The sequence below is a fragment of the Halichoerus grypus genome, chromosome 2 (assembly GCF_964656455.1).
Source record: "Halichoerus grypus chromosome 2, mHalGry1.hap1.1, whole genome shotgun sequence".
Classification (NCBI taxonomy): Eukaryota; Metazoa; Chordata; class Mammalia; order Carnivora; family Phocidae; genus Halichoerus; species Halichoerus grypus.
In genome coordinates this window covers 172,304,575-172,328,281 of record NC_135713.1, presented here as the reverse complement: position 1 = coordinate 172,328,281, position 23,707 = coordinate 172,304,575, and the positions used below count along the sequence as shown (strand labels likewise).

At 40.1% G+C, this 23,707-nt stretch overlaps 1 protein-coding gene across 5 annotated transcripts in view; it reads right to left on the bottom strand.

Moving 5' to 3' along the window:
• AP2B1 (adaptor related protein complex 2 subunit beta 1) overlaps nucleotides 1–23,707 on the bottom strand; it is a 133,500-nt gene that overhangs the window by 101,322 nt on the left and 8,471 nt on the right. For 2 of the 5 annotated variants that reach the window (XM_078063712.1, XM_078063732.1), the window contains exons 1-5: nucleotides 21,130–21,284; nucleotides 15,473–15,532; nucleotides 8,020–8,125; nucleotides 3,118–3,253; nucleotides 376–621 (exon numbers count right to left, since the gene is read on the bottom strand). In XM_078063712.1, the coding sequence (XP_077919838.1) occupies nucleotides 376–621; nucleotides 3,118–3,253; nucleotides 8,020–8,125; nucleotides 15,473–15,509 (525 nt within the window). In that variant the 5' untranslated portion in view covers nucleotides 15,510–15,532; nucleotides 21,130–21,284. Of the gene's footprint in view, nucleotides 1–375; nucleotides 622–3,117; nucleotides 3,254–8,019; nucleotides 8,126–15,472; nucleotides 15,533–20,892; nucleotides 21,074–21,129; nucleotides 21,285–23,707 lie in introns of those variants that run through there. The other 3 variants (XM_078063718.1, XM_078063724.1, XM_078063721.1) reach the window with 2 other exon arrangements.

Here is a 23,707-nt window from a genome sequence, read left to right as displayed (position 1 = left end):
AGGCTCCCCGCTGAGCAGGGAGCCCGATGCGGGGCTCGATCCCGGGACTCCAGGATCATGACCTGAGCCGAAGGCAGTCGCTTAACCGACTGAGCCACCCAGGCGCCCCCAAGGTAAAACCCTCTTAAAAAATGATGAAAGAACCAGTTTCTGAGCAAATACAGGGGTAGGTATGATACAAAGGTTTGCTTTAAGACCCTTGTATTTTAGTACTTGGTTTTCATTTCAGAAAACATCTACTGTGTGAGAACACACAGAATTCATGTTTCTCATAGCTAACCTATGTTTCAATGCCCCAAACATTTGTTTTAAACATGCTTTTTAAAGGAACCCATTGTAAGTACTGCTCTCTTTATAAAAGCAGAAGCTTATTACCATTGGATTTGAATCTGCTATGAGATCCCGCAGAGAATCCAGAAATCCCTGATCTTCTACCATTTGGGCATTGATATCATGGAGTTTTGCCACACAGACTGCTGCTGTTTTCCGAACATAGGGATCTTCATCCTTCAAGCACTTGCGGAGAGGCTCACAGAGATATTCTGTAATCTTGTCCACCCGGATGCACCCCATGGTCCTGACTGCTAAGGCCCGAATTAGAGGATTGGGATCTTCACAGTCCTAAAAAAAAAAAAAAAGAAAAGAAAGAAAGAATGAATCATTGACAACTACAGGTGCACATGGTGACTAAAAGTAAACAGTCTAGTTTCTATAAGCCACAAAAGAATATTTCCTTAATGTAAGCTTCCAGTTATATTCTACATCAGAACACTCATCTCCCATGCTACTGTTTCCTAAGTACAAATCTTAGTTGCCTATTTAAGAGCTTAGGTTAGGAATTCATTGAACTGTTTTACAAACACAATGAAGAAATGCCCAGCAGGATTCATTCCAGGACTAGGCAGAAGCGTGGTAAGCTGGTATCACCATCCCCGTGGCCATTAGTGAACATGCCTTAACAACAGGGAAAAAATGAGGAATTGGAAAGATGTGTCCTACTCCAGAGTCAGCCTGCAAATACCAAGCAGAGAGAAAAGAGGGCTGGACTTTCTGGGGCCTACAGCCAAGAAAGCAAAGGAAAACAGAAACTGGTTTAGGCCTGACCTAAGTTCCTAGAGTTAAGCAACAGAGAGGGCCCTCTGAGATACATTCTCCTTTTTTTTTTTTTTTTTTTTAAATGAGGGGTTTATTTATTTTAAAATAATCTCTACACCCAACATGGGGCTCAAACTCATCACCCCAAGATCAAGTGTCACATACTCTACCAACTAAGCCAGCCAGGCACCCGAACACTCTCCTTTATTAGCAAATGCTTCCAAATACAGTACAAAGAGAACACTCCTTATATTGCCCTACATTAAAAAATTTCTTTAAACATTATAAACCTATGTACATGCTAACTTCCAAAAAACATAAACTAAATTATCTTTCCAATGATGTAGTCCATCTTTGAACCACCACACAGAAAGAAAGAAATGTCGTGGGGCGCCTGGGTAGCTCAGTCATTAAGCGTCTGCCTTCGGCTCAGGTCATGATCCTGGGGTCCTTGGATCGAGCCCTGCATCGGGGTCCCTGCTCCACGGGAGGCCTGCTTCTCCCTCTCCCACTCCCCCTGCTTGTGTTCCCTCTCTTGCTGTGTCTCTCTCTGTCAAATAAATAAAATCTTAAAAAAGAAAAAAAAAAGGGGGCACCTGGGCAGCCTAGTCGTTAAGCGTCTGCCTCCGGCTCAGGTCATGATCCCAGGGTCCTGGGATCGAGCCCCACATCAGGCTGCCTGCTCGGCGGGAAGCCTGCTTCTCCCTCTCCCACTCCCCCTGCTTGTGTTCCCTCTCTCGCTGTCTCTGTCTCTCTGTCAAATAAATAAAATCTTAAAAAAAAAAAAAAATGAAATGTTGTGTTCTCTCTGATTCTGTACTATGCAGCTAAACATAGGAAGAGAACAAAAATTCCATGAGAAGAAAGCATATTGTTTATTTTTCAAAACAGACTAATAGAAGCTAATTTTAGAAATGCTGTTTTTGTTTTTTAATGGAGACTAAATTTCTGACAGAAAAAACACTAGTAAAAAAAGATACATATTAATAGGAACAATCTCATTATTTTATGTCTATCAAATCTAATGACAGAAAAAATCTGACTGCATATTCAATAATAAGAAATTTTTTAATGGTCAATTTTTTTAGGATGTGACAATGGTATTGTAGTTATATTTAAAAAAGAGATCTTGGGGCGCCTGGGTGGTGCAGTCGGTTGAGCATCAGACTCTTGGTTTCAGGTCAGGTCATGATCTCAGGGTTGTGAAATCGAGCCCTGAGTCTGGCTCCGAGCTCAGCGTGGAGTCTGCTTAAGACTCTCTAATTCTGCCCCCGACTCCCCTCCAACCCCACCCTCCCCGCACACGCACTCACACTCTCTCTCAAATAAATAAATCTTAAAAAAGAGATATTATTCTGACAAATGTAAGGATGAAATGATTTTTCATCTTTATGATGTTTGGGATTTGCTTTAAAATTATCCAGTAAGAGGAGTGGGAGTTAGGAAAGCATGTATGGGGAGAATAAATTAAATAAGACTGGTCATGGGTTGGTAACTACTGAAACTACAAGATGGGGATTTAGGAATTTATAATACTATTTCCTCAAATAAAAAAAAAAAATTAATCAAGTGTTAAGACCTATTAAGTAAAAAAAAACAGAAGTTGTCACTCCTGCAGTTTCCACTACTTCTGACCCATAAGCATAGTTTCTCCAAAGATAAAACAGATGAAGCCCAGGTTACTGAAACTGCAATGATACGCCTAACCTTTGTCAGCCTGGGAAGGTAAAACACTGAGGTTTCTTCACCTGGCTTTCTTCTCCCATCTGGCAAGGATGCACCGAGACCAGCTAACAGAAGGCTCTCCAATATGGTTTGAACTGGAGGACGAATGCTGGCATAAAGAATGCTTAAAAACATGAACACTCCTAGTCACTGCCAGTACTTCTCTAGAGGTCCTCTTTTGGAACAGAGGTGGCTTATTTGCAATGCAGACGTTAACTATATCAAGACACATTTCTGAAAAGATTACTTGAGGTAGATGAAACTGGTCTTGAGTTCCTTGGGGGGGAGAAATGTTACCTTCACAAAGCTGTTGACAGCCATGATGGCCATGTCTGGCTGACTCTTTGCGTAGTTCATCAAATAGAGATAAACAAGCTTCTTTAATTCCAGGTTGTCAGTTTGCATACAGTTCACTACATCTGGAAAGAGAGAACTGAGAAGAGAGGAGAAAAGAGAAAAGGAAAATGAATAGATGTTGGTGCCAAGCTACTGGATTGAACACGAAGAAATGGCCTTATTTTACAAAGTGATCTGATGCAAGGAAAGATGTCCCCACAGTGGTAACAATTAACACTGAAATGAATTTCTAAAGAAACTATAGTCCCGGTCCCAAGAAAGTCTCTAAAAATAGATTTAAGAAACTTTCATTACGAAAATTTTCTAACAAAAGTAGACAGAGCAGTATAATGAACCCAATGTATCCATCACCCAGCTGCAAAGAAGCATTAATACACATCCAATCTTGTTTCATACATATCCTCAATCCATTCTTCCTTCCCCCATCCCTATCCCATCTAATTGCTATGGAATTTTTTTTTTTAAGTAGGCTCCACCCCCACATGGAGCCCAACATGGGGCTTGAACTCACGACCCTGAGATCAAGACCTGAACTGAGATCAAGAACTGGACACTTAACTGACTGAGCCACCCAGAAGCCCCTGCTCTGGATTATTTTTAGTGAAATCCTAGACATCATATAATTTCATACATATTTTAGGGCATATTTTTAGGAATCTTGTTTTAAAAAACAATCTTTATCACACACAAAAATTAACAGTAATTCTACATATCAATTAATTGCAGGTTCAAAGCACTATGGTTGCTATACTTTTAATGTTCATATTCTTCTATCCTTGGCCAGTGGGAACTTAGCTAGCTTCTGAGTCCCTGTGATGCAATCCTGCATTTTCACCAGTTTCCTCACTTTCTGGTAAGACACGATGCTCTATCCAGGATTAATAGGTACATTTCTAATCTCACAACTGAAACCAATCACTTTTCTAAGGAGTCCTGATTCCCTTCTAGAATTTCTTTATTCTTAATGTTATAAACTCAGACAAATGAAAATTTGAGTGTCCTCAAATATAAAAGGAGTTTACACTTTTCCCAAGTTCAAGTCATTTCATGATTTACTACTCTCTTATAAAGCCAAAGGAGAGTGGCTTTAGTTTGAATGGCTTCCAAACCATTAGTTTGGAAGGAGAGCTTATGATTTGCTGTTCTGTTACCATCTATCTCAGAGGTTGGCGGACCTTTTCTGGGAGGGAAGAGAGTAAATACTTTAGGCTTAGCAGGCCAAGAGGCAAAAAAATTGAAAATATCATATAAGTGATTATATAACAACAGAGAAACCAATTTACCACAATTTGTTGATGAAACTTAAGTATAATATTTTTGTACTACAGATCTAATGAGAAGATTAGAACTCTTTTTTGGGGGATAACATTTTGTTTAATTGGGGTTAAATAAGAATACCTAATCTCTATTTATTCTGCTTCTTTGAGCTATCCAGGCACGGTACATATCCCGTCTCCTCCAAGAAGGTTCTTCAATTGTTCCTATTTACATGGATCTCTCCTTTTATAGAACCCTTATTGCCTTTAACATATACATTCTAGTACCTAATTATAAAGCTGTATTTATTATTCCCTAATTTGTCAAACTTTGGGTCTCTTCAACTAGATAGTAAGTGTAATGAAGGCTAAGAGACATCTACTATCCTTTTAAAATTACAATATGTGGGGGAGCCTGGGTGGCTCAGTTGGTTGAGCGACTGCCTTCGGCTCAGGTCATGATCCTGGAGTCCCTGAATTGAGTCCCACATCGGGCTCCCTGCTCAGCGGGGAGTCTGCTTCTCCCTCTGACCCTCCCGACCCTCCCCCCTCTCATGTGCTCTCTCTGTCTCTCTCTCTCAAATAAATAAATAAAATCTTTAAAAAAAATAATAAAAATAAAAAATAAAATTACAATATGTGGAACAGCATAAGCACAAGATAAATCATCAGCAATTAACAGATTAACAAGTAGTATTTACCAAGCATACAAAAGGAAACTCAAAGAGGTTTAACTTTTCTAGGATATAGAAATAACCTTGGTGAGAACACAAAAGCCCCACTAATGAAGTATGTTGACTTTTACCAGTTCATCAGTACCAATGCTCTCAATCCAGATTTATTCCTTGGCAAAAATAGCCCATCAGTGACTAGATCAATCCTGGGTAGGAAAACCATAGCCTGTCCATCAAATACAGCCCACCACTACTTTTGTATGAGCTGTAAGCTAACAGTGGTTTTTAGGTGAACATTTAAAACTCATTTGATGACAGAGAATATTAACTTTGGACCCCAATTAAACAAAATGTTATCCCCCAAAAAGAATTCTAATCTTCTCATTAGATCTGTAGTACAAAAATATACTTAAGTTTCATCAACAAATCGTGGTAAATTGGTCCCTCTCTTGTTATAATACTTTCAATTTTTTTTGCCTCTTGGCCTGCTAAGCCTAAAGTATTTACTCTCTTGCCCTCCCAGAAAAAGTCCGCCAACCTCTGAGACAGATGGTAACAGAACAGCAAGTTAAGAGCCAAATGCTTATATTTTAACAAACAAAACTCCAACAAAAGGCACCTCAGCGCAGCAGCACCTGAAGCACAAGAAGATACCGGAGTTATTAATTGCCACCGTTTCTACCCGGGCCCCTGATCTGGCTAGGGGAACTGCTCTCACCCTCCTGGTCTAAGGAAATCCTTCACACTCTAAAAATTATTGAGATTCCCCAGAGAGCTTTTGTTCATGTGAGTTATACCTACTGATATTTTGTGGTATCAGGAATTAAAACAGAAATATTTTAAAACACTGATCCATTTAAAATAGTAAATGTATTTCATATTAACAAATATTTTAAAGCAAAAATTTATATTTTTTAAAAATTAAGATGCCATTGTTTTACATTTTTGCAAATCTCTTTAATGTCTAGTTTAAGCAAAGACAGCTGGATCTTCATATTTGCTCCTGCATTCAATCTGTTGTAGGATATTGTTCTGATTGAAGTATAAGAAGAAAATCATACACATATATTAATGGGAAAAGGGAGTATTTTAACAGCTTTTTCAGATTAACTGGATATTCTTTGATTCATTAAAGGTAGACAAATGCTTTGTTTTTCTTTTTCTTTTTTCAGTCCACAAATGATAGTTCCCTAAAAGTTAGTTAGCTCAGTTGGTTGGCTCAATGGGTTAAGCATCCGACTCTTGGTTTCAGCTTAGGTCATGATCTCAGGGTCATGGAATCGAGACCCTTCTCAGGCTCTGTGCTCAGTGGGGAGTCTGCTTGAGATTCTCTCCCTCTACCCCTTCCCCACTTGCGCATGCATGCTCTCTCCCTCTCTCTAAAATAAATCTTAAAAAAAAAAAAGTTAGTTGCAATGTGGAATCTGAAACCATATCAAGCTTTTAATACTTGACTGCATTAAAATCCATTCATTTATCACTTATTTTGACTGGATCTTTTACCCATGCATAATTTTGTGATATATGCACTGGTCATTTGGAAAATATTGGTTGAGTTATGCAGATCTTCCCAATGATGACAAATTTCATCATATAACAGTAAATAATACTTTCATTAATTTCACCACCAAGCTCATCAGAAAAGTCTATAAGTAAGGGAAGCTGTCAAGCTCATGTTGCAAGATACAAGTTTTCCAACAATCTAATTTTTACTTTAAAGCTCAAAATACATCTACTGTCACATTTTTTCCCTAGAAGTGACAGGTTCACTTTGTTCATTTTTGATAAAATGTCTCCCAAATACTGAAGTCTGATTAACTATAATTTGTCTGTCAATCATTCTTTCACTTAAAAATGGGGTTCCCAATTCAAATAATTGTGCAAGGGCCTTTCTCCAAGTCAACCATCACACTTTGCCATGCAGCAGAAGTGCTTTATGCATAACTCCTACTTTATCACATGGAATATTAAAATGACCTATACTCAAGGTTCAAGGCTTAATAAATTAAATTTTTAATGCTTCAAGAAGAACAGTCCCACGTGAAACTGCCCTTTTCTCCTGCAAGCATGTAGTGGTGATGAACACAATGACTACTGTTACAGTTTGGCACTGCAGTGCCAATGTCAACACAGTAAAAAAGGCAAATAATACCCAAGTATTATTATAAGGATAGCTTTGACCTCACAAATCCCCCAGAAAGGATCTTGCGAATCCTCAGGGGCCTGTGGATAATCCGTACCTATTTCCAAATGGTCTGGGGGAATTACAGGGGGAAAAAAAGACAAAATGGACTTTGTTAACATTGATTTTCATCTTGAATTCAGCAACTGAATCTACAGTTGTAGAGTTAAGGACACTAGCTTGAACCGATTAAAAGAATGTATGAGTTTCTACTTCTCAGTACACTTGAAGCATCTTCTAAAACTACTTCAACAGCAGGTCTGTAACTGTGCCAGCTCTCAGGAGGTTTTAGGCTAGATCTCTATGCAATAAAATCAAACTGGTTTCATTTTTCAAAAAAACTTAAGTCACAGAGTTAAAGTAAAAGCAACTACACTTCCTCATGATCTTTCAGTGGGACAAACTTATTCTTACAGGTTCTACGATTACAACAGTTAAAACGAAAAGCAGTAAAAGCCATAAAATAGGGTATGGGTCTAAAGTGACCAATTGTTGGGGCTCCTGGGTGGCTCAGTCAGTTAAGCATCTGCCTTCAGCTCAGGTCATGATCCCGGGGTCCTGGGATCGAGCCCTGCATCAGGCTCCTGCTGAGTCTGCTTCTCCCCCTCCCTCTGCCTGCCACTCTGCCTACTTGTGCTCTCTATCTCTGTCAAATAAATAAATAAAATCTTTAAAAAAAAAATAAAAAATTAAAAAATTAAGTGACCAATTGCAGGAGTGTTACCCTTACCTAACGTCCTTCCCCACAGTCATGGCAGCAATCACTTTCTTCACAGCCTCCTTCCTCTTTTCTTTCTTTTCATTGTTGAGTTCGGCCTTTAATTCAAAGATTTCTCCTACAAAAGAAGAGAACAAATTGGTGAGATCCCAGAACCAGAAAACTAGAGCAGAATACTACACTCTGTAATAAATAACATGACCACTGACCAGAGGCAGGACAGCAACTGAAGAAGAGAATTTAAAAATTATAGGACAGGTACAATTCAAATCTGTAGAATATTAATTGACCCACTGATAACGATACCATCTTTGAGGTTATGGCCAGAGAAGATGGTGAAATCCAGATCTTAGGAAGTATAGGAGTGGGGAAAAAAACAAATCTCACAACATCCTACTATAATAGGGGAGAATGGCATCTGAGTGATGATGATCTTCCATCAGAATTCCAAGGTTCCAAGGAAAAAATAAATGTAGGCACAAAACAGGTTCACAAATCTGTTTTCAAACCAAAGAGATGCCATATAACAGCTCATTCACCCACTCTCAACTTTACTGATAAAGAACTGAGGCTCAAAGATCACAGAGTGAATTAGTGACAGAGCTGCTCTTAGAACTGTGTCTCCTGACTGTTGAATCCAGAGGTTTCCAACCTTGGCCACACACTAATATTACCTGGGAGGTATTTAGAAATAATAACACTCAGGCTCTACTCTGGACCAAATTAATCAGCATGTCAAGGAGAACTCTTACATTCATATTTTTTAAAGTTCCTCCAAGTGATTCTAATGCACAACCAGGGCTGAGAATCCCTGCTCTAATTAGCACTTTAAGAAGCCGACGGGCTTCAAGGCCCCATCCTAGTCAATCGATCTAACGTAAATGGTAATCTTGAAGCTTCAAGAATGATACAAACCAGAGTCATTTCTAAAGGCACAATCTTGAATGAGTGCTCAGGCCCTGCACTGTGAAATGCCAGGGCTGTCATCACTATTTTAAGGACCAGGCTCACCTATCTTCAGAAAGCTGGAGCTGATAAAAAAGAAGGTAATAATCCTCAACTGGTTTTAAAAGAAAAAAGAAAATACACCACTAAGCCCATGAAAAAGTTGGTTACTCCCAGTTCAACCTTCCATCTCTACCCTTAAACTCTTCCACAATACTGCCTCATTTTCCACCATGCTTATGACTGTGCTTGATGTTCATTTTAACCAGACCTCATTCACCAGTATAGAAACTGGGGATAGCAGACTATGTGATCTGCTAAAGCCTTCAGATGGGAAGGATGAAACTGGTAAGAAACACAGAAGATGAGCACTAAAAAAGCTTGTTACGTCAATATCCAGTGCCAGCAAGGCAAACCAATTAAAGTTACAAAAATCGATTTTATTTAATCAACAACTGCAAAAATAGCACAGCCAGGAAAGCTGGCCCCTTTAGAGTCATTCTCCTCTCCACCAAGTCCTCAGCTGCCAAATCCAGCTCTTAGGGTTCCCATCATTTACTTCTAGGAACAGTAAAGGACAAGCAGCAGGGTTTCAAAAGTCTGAACTGTGAATAGCAGCAGGAGCTGAAGAATCAAAACAGGATGTAACTGAAACTCTTCCAATTCTAGCATAAACTTAAAGAATATGTTCCAGTGGCAGTTCTGGTGGGTGTTGCAGGAAGGAAAAAGAACACAGTCTATCCATTTTTTAAAATGTGGTATTTACCCAGCCACGAGTCAATCTGCAGGTCTTAAACTTTTACAAATCCCTGAATTAAAAAAGGTTACCAGGATTCATTACAAGAGAAGGTTTGAAGTGTTAGGTGAGGTTTTTTTTTTTTTTAATTAAAGATTTATTTATTTATTTTAGAGGGAGAGGGAGAGAGGGAGGAAGAGGGAGAAAATCTCAGACTCCCCGCCGAGGGTGAAGCCTGACTCGGGGCTCAATCTCACGACCCTGAGATCGTGACCTGAGCCGAAACCAAGAGTCAGACACTTACTTAACCAACTGAGCCATCCAGGTGCCCCAAGTTAGGGGAGTTTTTAAATGACATCTTTTTATGTCAATATAGACAATATCTTGGTCATCAAAGCACACAAAATGTTAACAGAAGAAATAAATACCATTTCAGAGAGTCAGGAAAAAAAACCTGCAAATGAATGACAAGCAGGGTTAATGTTTTTGTAAAGTGTAAACAATAGAGAAGAAGCTGGGTGGGAGCCAAGGAGGGCACGAAGTGAGACACGGTATCTCATACATACAACTTTATTATTATACAACATTTTTTTCCTTCTCCCCCTAATCAAATCTACTAAGCACTGCTAGTAGCTAGCAATGGTTCTCAATCTTGGTTACACATCATAGAAATGTGGGGAACTTTAAAAACTCTGCACACCCACACCATATCCCAGACCAGTGAAATCAGGGTATCTCAGGTAGAGGGACCTGAACATTAGTATTGTTTTACATTTCCTTGGGTGATTCCAATGTGTAAGCAAGGTTGAAAGCCACTGACTAGTAGTTGATAAAATTAAGAAACCCACTATGGGGTTTTTCATATTGTTATAGAAGAGCTTATTTACCCTTATATAACTCCAAATGACCAGAACAGGACAGATATGCTTACTTTCTAGAAATGTTTTGGTGCTCTTTGTTCCCTCCAGGCCACCACAGGGTGCTCTCCTCTTTTTTTTTTTTTTAAGAGTTTGAGTAATCTCTACGCTCAACGTGGGCCTCAAACTCACAACCCCAAGATCAAGAGTCGCACACTCCACTGAGTCAGCCAGATTAAAAAAAAAAAAAAAAATTTTTTTTAAATCATTTCAGGGGTGCCTGGGTGGCTCAGTCGTTGGGTGTCTGCCTTCAGCTAGGGTCATGATCCCAGGGTCCTGGGATTGAGCCCCACATTGGACTCTCTGCTCTGGGGAAGACTGCTTCTACCTCTCCCACTCCCCCTATTTGTGTTCCCTCTCTCATTGAGTCTCTCTCTGTCAAATAAATAAATAAAATCTTTAAAAAATAAAAATTAAAAAATCATTTCAATCTTAAAAGTTGCAAGATTTGGGGGCGCCTGGGTGGCTCAGTCGTTAAGCGGCTGCCTTCGGCTCAGGTCATGATCCCAGGGTCCTGGGATCGAGCCCCGCATCGGGCTCCCTGCTCAGTGGGAAGCCTGCTTCTCCCTCTCCCACTCCCCCTGCTTGTGTTCCCTCTCTCGTGTCTCTCTCTGTCAAATAAATAAATAAAATCTTAAAAAAAAAAAAAAAAAGTTGCAAGATTCGGGCACCTGTGTGGCTCAGTTGGTTAACTGACTTGATTTCAGCTCAGGTCACAATCTCAGGGTCCTGGGATTGAGCCCAAGTCGGGCTCCGCGCTCAGTGAGGACTCTGCCTGAGGATTCTCTCCCTCCACCTTTTTCTTTGCCCCTCTCCCCACTCTCTCTTTCTCTCAATAAAAAGCTTAAAAAAAAAAGTTGCAAGGTTCCCCAATTGTTAACACTGTTCCATGTTTTCTTGATGATACTTTCTATATACTTACATGTTTTCTCCTGCAGTAAACTGCAGCCATCATGTCTCTTCAGCTCTAAATATGTCAGTGTATAATTTCTAAGAATGATTATCTTACTAACCATAATGCAATGATCCAAATCAGGAAATTTAACATTGACACACCATCATCATCTAATCTATGGACTTTATTCAAAGGTTTTGATAATATCCTTCATAGCAATTTTACCACCGTCCCCCTCAGGCCAGGATCCAATCCAGGATCACCCAGGATCATATGTTAGGTTTATTGTCATGCCTCTTCAGTCTTCTTTAATCTGAAACAGTTCTTCAGCCTTTGTCTTTTAGGATACTGACATTTTTTAAAGGTATAGGCCAGTTACTTGATAGAATGCCCTCAGCTCGGGTTTATCACAGACGTTCCTTCATGATTACATTGAGGCTACGCATTTTGACAGGCATAATTCTTAGGGGATGTTATGTTCTTCTCAGTGCATGACGCCAAGAGACAAATAATGTTAATGTGTCCTATTACTGGTGATGTTAACATCAAATACTTGGTTAAGGTGATAAACACCAGGTCCTGACACTGTAAAGTTACTATTTTTTCCACTGTAATTAGTAATTTGTGAAAGGAAACTCTGAGACTATTTAAATGTCCTGTTCCTCATCAAACTTTCACCTGCTAGTCATTTTAGCATTCACTGATGACTCTTGCCTGAATCAATGATAACTATGATTTATGTGTATATATGTATTATTTGATGAGTTATAATCTACTACTATAACCACCTTTTTTACTGCTCAAATTATCTCAAATTTGGTGACTGGAAGCCCTTTCAAACTATGCAGGTCCTTGACATGTCCCACCATTTTTTTAGCACTCCCTTGCTTTCTGGCATAAGATGTTCATGTTCATCTTGTACTTTCCCTTGACCCACCCTGGAATCAGTTATTTCCCCAAAGAGTTCTGCTTCCTTTTAGTCTAATGGTATTAAGTAACCAAAGGGTACTAAGTGTCCTTTGCATCTACTCTGACTTGAAGGAAATTAGGGTATTTAATCAGAAACTCTGTTAGTGTTGAGAAAGCGTGACTCACACGTAGTAGATGCTCAATAAACATTTTCTGAATAAATAAATGAAATGAGTAAGTCAAGGGAGAAGGACTCTGTGTTCTTCAAGACCAAACTTTGTTAAGTCTGGAGACAGGAGGCTCAGGCCAGGAAACTACATTTCAAGAGAAACAAGAAAGATAAATCCTGGGGCAGAGAAGGTGTCCTATTTCAGCCACTGGAAGAGAGGAGAAAAGGTCCATCTGAGAAGGAAAGTTGTTGGAGAATAAGAGGAAGGACAGTTGGTGTCATCACTAAATATAAGTAAATGTAAGTAATATAAGTAATTTATCAGTAAATATAAGACTGCTAAATACAAAGCACAGAATTCTAACCCTGGAAATAAGTAAATCTCAGCTGAGGACACAACAGGCTGAGAAGAACAAAACCGGTCTTTTTTTGAAAGGAGGGCCATCTACAGCACTAAAAATGAGCTGTTATTTAGGAACAATTTTATAAAAGATGAGGAGGTTGGACTTTCCCAAGAAGAATCCTTAGTTCCTAGCCCCACAGCCACATGTAAAAACCAGTATTATCTTTTTTTTTTTTTTAAAGATTTATTTTGAGAGAGAGCATGCACACGCACACAGGGAAGGGGGAAAGGAGAGAATCCTCAAGCAGACTCCATGCTGAGTGCAGAGCCCAACGCTAGGCTTGATCTCATGACCCCAAGATCACGACCTGAGCCAAAATCAAGAGTCAGACACTCAACCAACCGAGCCACCCATAAAACAGTATTATATTTCTGATTACAAAGACAATGGGGCTAATAAATTCAAAGCTATTTTCAAGTAATCCACAGTCTGTGACCTAAAAATCATGGAATTGACTCTAGAGGTTCCCTGTTTTAAGTACAAAGAATGTATTTAGACAATGCCCAAACAAAAGAATGAGGTAGATCTATATGGAGGGATAAGAAAATACCAAGTTTCAGGGCGCCCGGGTGGCTCAGATGGTTAAGTGTCTGCCTTCAGCTCAGGTCATGATCCCAGCATCCTGGGATCAAGCCCCACATCGGGCTCCTGGCTCAGCGGGGAGCCTGCTTCTCCCTCTTCCTCTGCCTCTCCCCCTGCCCATGCTCGCTCTATCTCTGTGTCTCAAATGAATAAAATCTTTAAAAAAAAATCAAGTTTCTATGCACTGTTGCATGACCTCTTTTCGTTAAAGATAAAAAACTGTTTAATTGTATGGATTAATACTTGCATTTATATGCACAGAAAAAGACTAAGGATATACCCCGAGTTCACCTCAGGAACCAGAATAAGGAGAAAGAGAACTTGCATTTTTACTTTTTACATGATCTGTATTGCTTTAATAGTACTCTTTGTTATAAAATATTTCCAAATAAAAAAAAGAGAATGAATGTGCTGCTTCTTCCTCTTCTGTCTTCCTCACATCTACCAATCTTCAATGATCAAAGTTGGATTTCATCCTCTTACCGTAACAGAACCTTCAACTCAAAATGATGTGCATCACAGCCCTATCTTTACAAACCTATCCTTTAATAATTTATTCAAATACCCTCTTCTATACAAATAATAGATCCCCAATGAGACAGTCCACAATATGCATGTCTGAAGAGGTCAGGAACATTCTAGGTGGGACAATCTTACACTACAACTTTTGAAGAAACTCAAAAGAACTCAAAAGTTCTTTGATCAAGCTTTCGTGGCGCGAGCCAAGCTACTCATGCTGTTTGACAAAGTCCAAGTATGGGGGACGATCCTGAAAACAGGAGACTCCACAGCTGGCTCCTGCTATTCTCTTTCATTTTGTTTATGGCAATCTTTATAATTGTGGGAATATTTCTGGGCTGGCTCCTGCTATTCTCTTTCATTTTATTTATGGCAATCTTTATAATTGTGGGAATATTTCTGGGGTTTCATGATAAAGTGACTACTCATCTTAGTTACGCCTATCTAAGCAATCATAATGAAACTAATTCCACGAAGAATTAGTTTCTATAGAACAAAATAACAAAACGGCCATGCTCTGTCTAGCACCTTTCGCACCTTTCTCTTTGCGTACTGTTTTTTAGTTTTAGCGAAAGCCAATAAGCAGAAATCAATAAAGGTCATGTTTTTTTTTTGTTTTTTTTTATTTTTTATTGTTATGTTAATCCCCATACATTACATCATTAGTTTTAGATATAGTGTTCCATGATTCATTGTTTGTGCATAACACCCAGTGCTCCATGCAGAACGTGCCCTCCTCAATACCCATCACCAGGCTAACCCATCCTCCCAACCCCCTCCCCTCTAGAACCCTCAGTTTGTTTTTCAGAGTCCATCGTCTCTCATGGTTCTTCTCCCCCTCCGATTTCCCCCCCTTCATTCTTCCCCTCCTGCTACATTCTTCTTCTTCTTTTTTTCTTTCTTAACATATATTGCATTATTTGTTTCAGAGGTACAGATCTGAGATTCAACAGTCTTGCACAATTCACAGCGCTTACCAGAACACATACCCTCCCCAGTGTCCATCACCCAGTCACCCCATCCCTCCCACCCCACCCCCCACTCCAGCAACCCTCAGTTTGTTTCCTGAGATTAAGAATTCCTCATATCAGTGAGGTCACATGATACATGTCTTTCTCTGTTTGACTTATTTCGCTCAGCATAATACAATAAAGGTCATGTTAATCATTACAAAGGAAAAATGAAAGGCGGCTATGGCTGTAATCCAGAAAATGATCTAAGATTTGGAAAAACAAAAATATCCTAACATATAAATAAAGCTCCTCCGAGCCTGTCAGCAGGAGATGCTTGCAACCTGATCCTGTGTCTGTCTCCTCATTCGCCGACGCTGTCCTTTCCTACGAGAGACCCACCCCGGCTGGAGCTGGACTCCGGCACTTTCGTACTTACCTTTTTTATTGGTTGTGAAGTACTTGGAGTCAGTCATGGTTTTGGATCTTTAATGTGCACCTACAACAAAAGAAAAAAAAATTCCTTTATCCAAATTATTGATGTCCAGCAAGGCATTTGATTAATTTTAAGAACATTTATAAGAATTTCTGTACTCAAAAATGAATATTTTCTTCCTTACCACAATTACTGGTGATTCAAGAGATGCAAAGATAATAATTAAGAATGTTAACTCTTGCCTCAAGGAACTAACTAGGGCAAAATCCATAGGCTAAATGGAATGAACTGATAATCTATTATGGCCTTGTGATTTTATCCATAATTGTCTCCTCAAAGCCTCCAAGACCTAAAGCTAGACATTTCTGCAAATACATCTTCAATGAGGCGCTCAAATATTTAAGATAAGAAGAAGTTTGTTTTGAAAGATTTCCCCATTACTTTCTATTCAGGAAAATCTGATTTACTCCCTACCTCAAGATGAAGTCATTCTAAAGCATGTATCCTGAAGCAATGGTAAGGTTGAAAGAGAAAACAACTGCGCCAACCTATTCACCATTACATGAAACTCTTGAAAAAAGGAATCTCTCTCAGAATAAAAAGCCTACATTAATAGGACAATATTCTTTCACAACAAATATCTAGAGACAAACATGCCTCGCACATGGATTTTTTAATTATAGTTTTCATATTTCCAACAATTTATACTTAGCCCAAAAGTATTCACAAAGAATAAATAATATCACTTTACAGTTAAAAACAAGGCAAAAAAAAAGGTATTTATTCAGTCACATTGCATACAAGAGAGAATCAGAACTGGCATTAAAACTTAAAAGATCATGGATCCCAGCCTCAAGTTAATGCTTCAAGTTAATTGGAAAATTAATCCAACTGACACATGGCATGGTTCCACTAGTGAAACAAAAATGGCATGGACTGGTCACATTTCTCCCCCCAAATAATGAGACAATGTTTTCTGATTTAAGAAACTCTTAAGACTTTGTCCAAGGTACTTGATATCTTTAATTGTATTAAAATTTTCATTTAATAATATTCCTTCTGCACTCAAAAATGTATCTTCTTCCTCACCATCCTCATTAACAATACTCATTACCAAATTTAGGACTGATGCCTGGCACCTGCTCATTACTGTCACGCCAAAACAACATGAGTGATAATACATTTGGCAAACAACAGTAAATATGGATCACAGAGAAAAGACCTAAGCAATAAACAAATCAATGCAATTAGGAGAAAGAAAAAGAGCCAAATAAACATGAAATAATGAAAAAAGCCTGGCTCAAATCTGATCTCTACAATGTGCTACTTGGATAACCTAAGGGAAATTAGACTCAGCTGAGATCTTCCCAAGTAGCTATATTTACAGTCCTGATCCTAATGTAAGAGTGCTTTAGGTTGTACCAGAATTTCACTGAATTACTTTCTTAAAAGATGTGAGCTAGAACTCACAAATATTATAGAATACAGAAATTCCTGTTTTGATAGTTGTTATAATTAAAAAATAACCTGTGACAGGGGCTTGCCTTATGCAATATTTTCATAATGCCTTTCTAGCAAAAATTCAAAGAATGTTATAATCATTTAATCCATTCACAATGTACGCTAAATGTGAAATGGGCAAATTGAAGAAAGGAGTCCTTCATGTATAAGATCTGGAATAAATCTGAAGCTATCATGTAAGAACTTACACATACAAAGAGAGAAACCAGTATACAGAAATGATTACTAGACCCTGACAGGAGAGCCATAGCTCAAGGCCATTATGGTTTGTCTAGGATGTTATTATGCCATTTTAAGTCCAACAGAATCCTCACAACTTAAAACTTACTTAGGATTTAAAAACAAAATCTGCTTGAATTTTTCACCCAGTTTCTTTGAAAAAGGGCACAAAAATTGTTCTGTTTGCTAAAGATCTCATACACATATACACATATTATTCTTAACAGGAGTCTAAACCACAGTCTGTTAAACATAAAATTAACCCAGTCTTAAATTCTACCTTTATTAGTGACCCACACATTTCACTATCTCCCTTAAACTTCATTGTCGAGGAATGTATTTGTCCTATTCATTGTGAGCACTGTGTTCTTAACTAAAGAATAATGTACCCACCCACAAAATTTCAGGGAAGAGAAACAAGTAATCTTAGCTCCTAAATTAAGAATCCCTGCTCTTTTTTTTTTTTTTTAAGATTTTAATTTATTTGACAGAGCGAGAGAGCAAGAGCAGGAACACAAGCAGGGGGAGTGGGAGAGGGAGAAGCAGGCTTCCCGCCAAGCAGGGAGCCCAATGTGGGGCTCGATCCCAGGACCCTGGGACCATGACCCGAGCCAAAGGCAGATGCCCAACGACTGAGCCACCCAGGCGCCCCAAGAATCTCTGCTCTTAAAGAAAGGGAAAAACCTATCACTCTTAGCTTCCACTGTTGTAAACAATAGTAATAAAGTATCCCTTACCCGATTGACAGGGAAACATTGTATTAAGTCAGTTCTTGCCTTAAACCCAAAGAAAATTCTAAGAAAAATGAAAACGGTCTAAACAAAAACAAGTGGGAAGAGGTGGTAGTTGCACAGCACTGTAAATGTGCTAAATGTAACTAAACTGTTAACTTTAAAATGGTTAATTTTATGTTATGTGAATTACACTTCAAAAAATTACATAGGGGGCGCCTGGGTGCCTCAGTCAAGCGTCTGCCTTCGCTTCAGGTCATGATCCCAGGGTCCTGGATGGAGCCCTGCATAGGGCTCCTTGCTCAGCGGGGAGTCTGTTTCCTCCTTCTCCCTCTGCCCCTTCCCCCTACTCGTGCTCTCTCTCTAATAAATAAATCTTTTAAAAAATTACATTTGTATTTTTTTAATGAGATAATCACATGCCAAAGATGAACATAACCAGGTTCTCCAAAATACAGGATGGTGAAAACTGTGGCCTGCATTAGAAGCCAAAGGAAAAGCAGCCAAGATAGAGCTGAAAAAAATAAAAAGTCAAATATTTGCTGAAGAGCCTCAAAAACCAAGCTCCTCCTGGAAAAAATTTTTTTGTTCCTACAGGAGAACCCCAGGAAAAAGTAAAGCCATCATGGTGTTTGAACTCACACCACCTTTCCACCAGTTCAAACTAGAAAAGTCACTGACTATTCTAGGACCTACAGTGTGGCCTCGGAATACTGCTAAACGATGAAGCACGCACGCACTCTTACTTGTCCTAGCCCGGTGTGCAATGTCACTGCATTTTTCAGAGAAAGCCTCCCTGCACAGGATGATATATCTGGATTTAACATAACCTAGTTTCTACCAAATACAGGTTGTGAAAGAACCTTCTCTTCTATTCCTCCCTCCTTACAGTGCCCCTAAAGAAAATAAGGCCAAAAAAAAATTAATAGGGTCTCAATTTCAAATGGCTCTCTGGGAAATGGCAGATAAATTAGACTTGGTGAGGCCATTAAATCCCTTCTTTTCACACAAAGTTGGCTTTACACAGTTTGGTGCTCGTAGCGAAAAAGTGGCTAGAGTTAACCCAATTATAGAGCAGAAAGGCCATTCAGACATCTTTTATTAAAAGGGTGAGAGGCACTGAGATTTCAAATTTTTTTTTTTTTTAAGATTTTATTTATTTGACAGAGAGAGAGAGCACGCGCACAAGCAGGGGGAGCAGGAGAGGGAGAAGCAGGCTCCCGGCTGAGCAGGGAGCCCCACATGGGGCTCGATCCCAGGACCCTTAGATCATGACTTGAGCCGAAGGCAGACACTTAACCGACTGAGCCACCCAGGTGCCCTTCAAATATTTCAATAATTAGATATTTCAATGCAAAGATAATAGTGTCTTCCATTATCATTTAGCTCATAAGAAATCACAAGACACCTAATTGCGACACACCTGTGATTTTTTTTTAAGATTTTATTTTAGAGGGTGTGGCGAGCAGCAGCAGAGGGAGAGGGACAAGCAGACACTGTGCTGAGCTCAGAACCCTACATGGGGCTCCATCCCATTACCCTGAGATCATGATCTGAGCAGAAATCAAGAGTTGGAGGCTCAAATGACTGAGCCACCCAGGCGCCCCCACACCTGTGATTTCTATTTAACTATGTCAAACTACAAAGTAATTTGTTAATATTATACAGTAAGAAAGAAGTTCAAAGTTTTACATCCAATTTTTTAAAAAGATTTTAAGAGAGAAAAAATGAGCGGGGGAAGGAGCACAGGGACAAGCAAACTCCCACTGACCATGGAGCCAGACATGGGGCTCTATCCCAGGACCCCGAGACCATGACCTGAGCCAAAGTCAGACGCCCAACCCACTGAGCCACCCAGGCACCCCTAAAATGTAATATTTTTAAATATGGATGTTTAAGGGGGGGGGAGATGAAGAACCAGGCTTTCTTGAGTCTCTTAACTCACAGAATGTTAGCTTTGTGTTAATTTTACCACTCAACTTTCAGTGAGGCTGTTTGCAGAACACACAATCCTTTCTGCTTCCTTGGGAGTTCAAACTGTTAAAATACCTGCAAACAGTTCTCTCACCTTACCACCACGCTTAGTCATCATTGGAATGTGTTACACGTTTTCTTGTACAGCTGCATCTCCTTCATCTGCTTTCTATTATTACTCTGTAAGTATACCCTGAGGCTAAGCAATACAGGCATACCAGAAAGGTAATTAATCATTTAAATTGTTCCTCATTCAGACCACTTTCTTGATCATCCCGCCTTTTCTAAACTTACTGCATTTTACTTTTTTTAAATCACAATGATTATCATAACAGCATCTGGCATTTAAAACACACTTCTTTTAAAAATCAAAGTTTAATGAAGCATCAACACTTTATCCACACTGCTTCATAATGAAACAGCCAGGTGAGTTCAATAAAAGCCTCCCCCCAGGTAGAAGACTGCTCTGAAAACAGCATGAATTAATTCTTTGGATTCAAAGAATATGGAAATAACAGGACATTTCAGTTTCTTTACCTCTGGTTTAGTCTACAGCCTTTCTCAAACCAGATCATTCCTGCTAAGCCCAGAAAGAAAAAATTCGGGGCTAAGATGTACCCCTACTTGCCCCCCCCACCCCACCCCCACATCGGGTCTGAAGGTTTCTCTTCCCTTCCCCCAAGTGTCAGGAATGCCTCCTCCGCCCCGGGTGGTCGAGATTCTCGGGATATATTCTTCCATTACGAGGTGGGAGAGAGGTGTCGCTTAACCTCAAATTACGGGAGACGGGCGAGTTTTGCCCATCAATGGACAAACCTGAGGGGGAATCCCTTTGCCCTTCTGCTTAGCTGGACATGTCCCAGCCTCTGAGTGAACGACGCCAAGCGGGGAAGAAGGAAGGTTCTCCCGTTTGGCCTCCAGCCTCTACTGGCCACACCCCTGGCCTCTGGCCCCAACCCCCGACCTCGAACATCTTACCTCCGGTGCCCCCCCAATTCCCAGCTGCCACACCCGAGAATTCCCTCGCCACGCCACAGCGGTGGAGTCCCTTTCTCCAGCCCTCTTCCTCACAACGGTCACACCCGACGGCTCACTTCATCCTCAACGGTCACGCTCCTAGGATTTCTTCTTCCCCCCCACCAACCTCCAACTCAACCTGGGTTCCCCTTCCCATCAATGAGGGACATACCCCGAAGTTAGCCGCCTTGAACTCACCGGAGGCAAGGGTGGGGGTGGCGGCAGCAGCCAGAGAGCACGGCCCGAGTGGTGTTGTAATGGTTTCCTGCACGTCACGACTCCTTCTCCAGGTCTAAGCCACTGCGCAAAACCCACTTTGCCAGGGACAAAGATGGTGGACAGGAAACTCTGACGTCAGAGAACCTCGCCGCGTCGCGTCATCCCCGGGCGCGGGAGAACTAGAAAGGCGGCTATCTTTGCCGCCTTGGAGACGGACAGGTTGGTTTTTTTTGCCTTTTGTTTTTTTTTTTTTTTTTTTGCTTGGAAGCTGGCAACTGGACCCAAGAGGAAGTTCACTGGCTATGCAGAGGGATGTATTAAACAAACTGACGTTCTCTGGATTTGTTTCCTCGCACAGGAGTTCCCTAAGAACTCTCACATAGAGAGGATGAAATATCCTGTTCCTTTTATTAAAAAAAAATGTAAAAGCTCAGCTAATTTTGCAGCCCAGTTCAGGACTGTGGACAATGGTGATCCAGCCCAGGACTATCCATGGGCAGTGGGACCAGGGGAAAGTGGTGCAAGGAAAACATGTTGAGAGGGCATCAGATCTGAGTCCAAATCCCTGCCTTGAATATGACTGGGAAATCACTTAACATCTCCTTAACCTTAGTCTTATCTGTGAAATGAAGCCAATGATCTAACTCTCTCTGGCTTGTGAAGTTTAAATGGGATAATGTAGGTAAAGCACCCGGCTTTTAACAGGAGTGCTTACACAAAAGTTACTTTTGGAAACCAAGACCTAGAAATCTCTGTATCTCTCCCTCAACTTTGCTGTGAACCTAAAACTGCTCTACAAATAGTAAGTCTTTAAAAAAAAAAAAAAAAGTGGAGAGCGAGAGAGCCTGAGGCAGAAGTTGAGGAAACCAAAATGCAAAGGGGACTACAAAGTAGAAAGGGGGAAGGAGAAGCAAGTGGTTATAATGTTTTAGTATGTTTTAGAGCTATATGAAAGTAGGAACTATACCAATCTGTCCACTCCTCTATCTCTGAGACCTAGCCCACCTCCCCAAAATTTGTTGAATGCATAAATGTATGAGTGGTCAACAATTACAGTTGCTAGAGAGAGGAGGAGGGAGGGCTGAAAAGTGCCCAAGGATTTAGCAACATAAAGGTCTTTGATGTCAGGGTGCCTGGGCGGCTCAGTCGGTTAAGGGACCAACTCTTGATTACAGCTCAGGTCATGATCTCACGGTTGTGAGATCGAGCCCCGCATGGCTCTGCACAGGGCATGGAGCCTGCTTAAGATTCTCTCTCTCCCCCGACCCCCGACCCCCTCCTTCCGAATATATAAGTAAATAGTCTTTGATGTCATTGCTGGGACCATCAGTAGAGATATGAAGGCAAAAGCCATGCTCCAGAAGTTTGAGGATGAATGGGAGGTGAGGAAATGAAAACAGGAGTTATGGATAACTCCATAAGAAAATATGGCTGAAAAGAGTATATAGGATATTTGAGAGAGAAAATAGCGAGGATTTTTTTTTTAAGTTCTATACTCATACATTTCCTTTAGACTATCGTTTTAGCAATACCATGAGTTCAATGATCGTTCCTACCCATAGGACTCCTAAATCTCTATCTCTAGCCTTGACCTATTCCCAACTTCACCACCAAATTGCTAACCACACTGATGGAAAAATTCTATATTTACGGCCCACCCAAAGTAAACAAATCATGAGATGAGGGAGGAGGGGTGTTGAAAAACCTGGTTCCAGTTACAACTCCCAGAAATCAGAGGTGCGTTTTGTAAAAGAGATGCCACCAGAAAAATCTTTATTAAAGGACTTTGATTCATATCACTCTCCTATTCAAAACCTTTTAACAGCTCCTCAATGCCTAATAAGTCCAAACCTATCCTTCCCTCAGTTTCTCCCATCTCTATGCTCTTTAGTTTTCTCATCTGTAAAATGGGGAAATATTTATATCCAATCATAATACTGTTATAAGGATGAAGGGAATTAATATGTAAAGCACTTAGAACTATGGCTGCACATAGTATGACTATATAGCATTTGCTACAAGTGTGATTATCTCAATAAATTACACTAAATTGCTCAAGCCAGAGAAACCTGGACAGTCATTCTTGATTTCTCTCTCCCTTAATGGTCACATCCAAACCATTTTCAAGTTGTCAGTCTACCTTCAAAATAAATCTTTAATTCATCCAATCCCCTCTGTTCCACCTCATTAATCTAAACCACCACCACCTATTGCCTGCACTACCAGAAACCTCAACTTTCCTCCCAACCATTATCCATACAGCAGCTGCTTTATATAGATACATTATCTCTAGACCTTGAAATTCTATAAGGTAAAGGTCTTTTTTTTTTAACGATTTTTTTAATTTATTTATTTTTTAACAGAGAGAGAGACAGCGAGAGAGGGAACACAAGCAGGGAGAGTAGAAGAGGGAGAAGCAGGCTTCCCGTCGAGCAGGCAGCCCGATGTGGGACTTGATCCCAGGACCCTGGGACCATGACCTGAGCTGAAGGCAGACGCTCAACGACTGAGCCACCCAGGCGCTCCCTGTAAGGTAAAAGTCTTCTATCAACGTGAT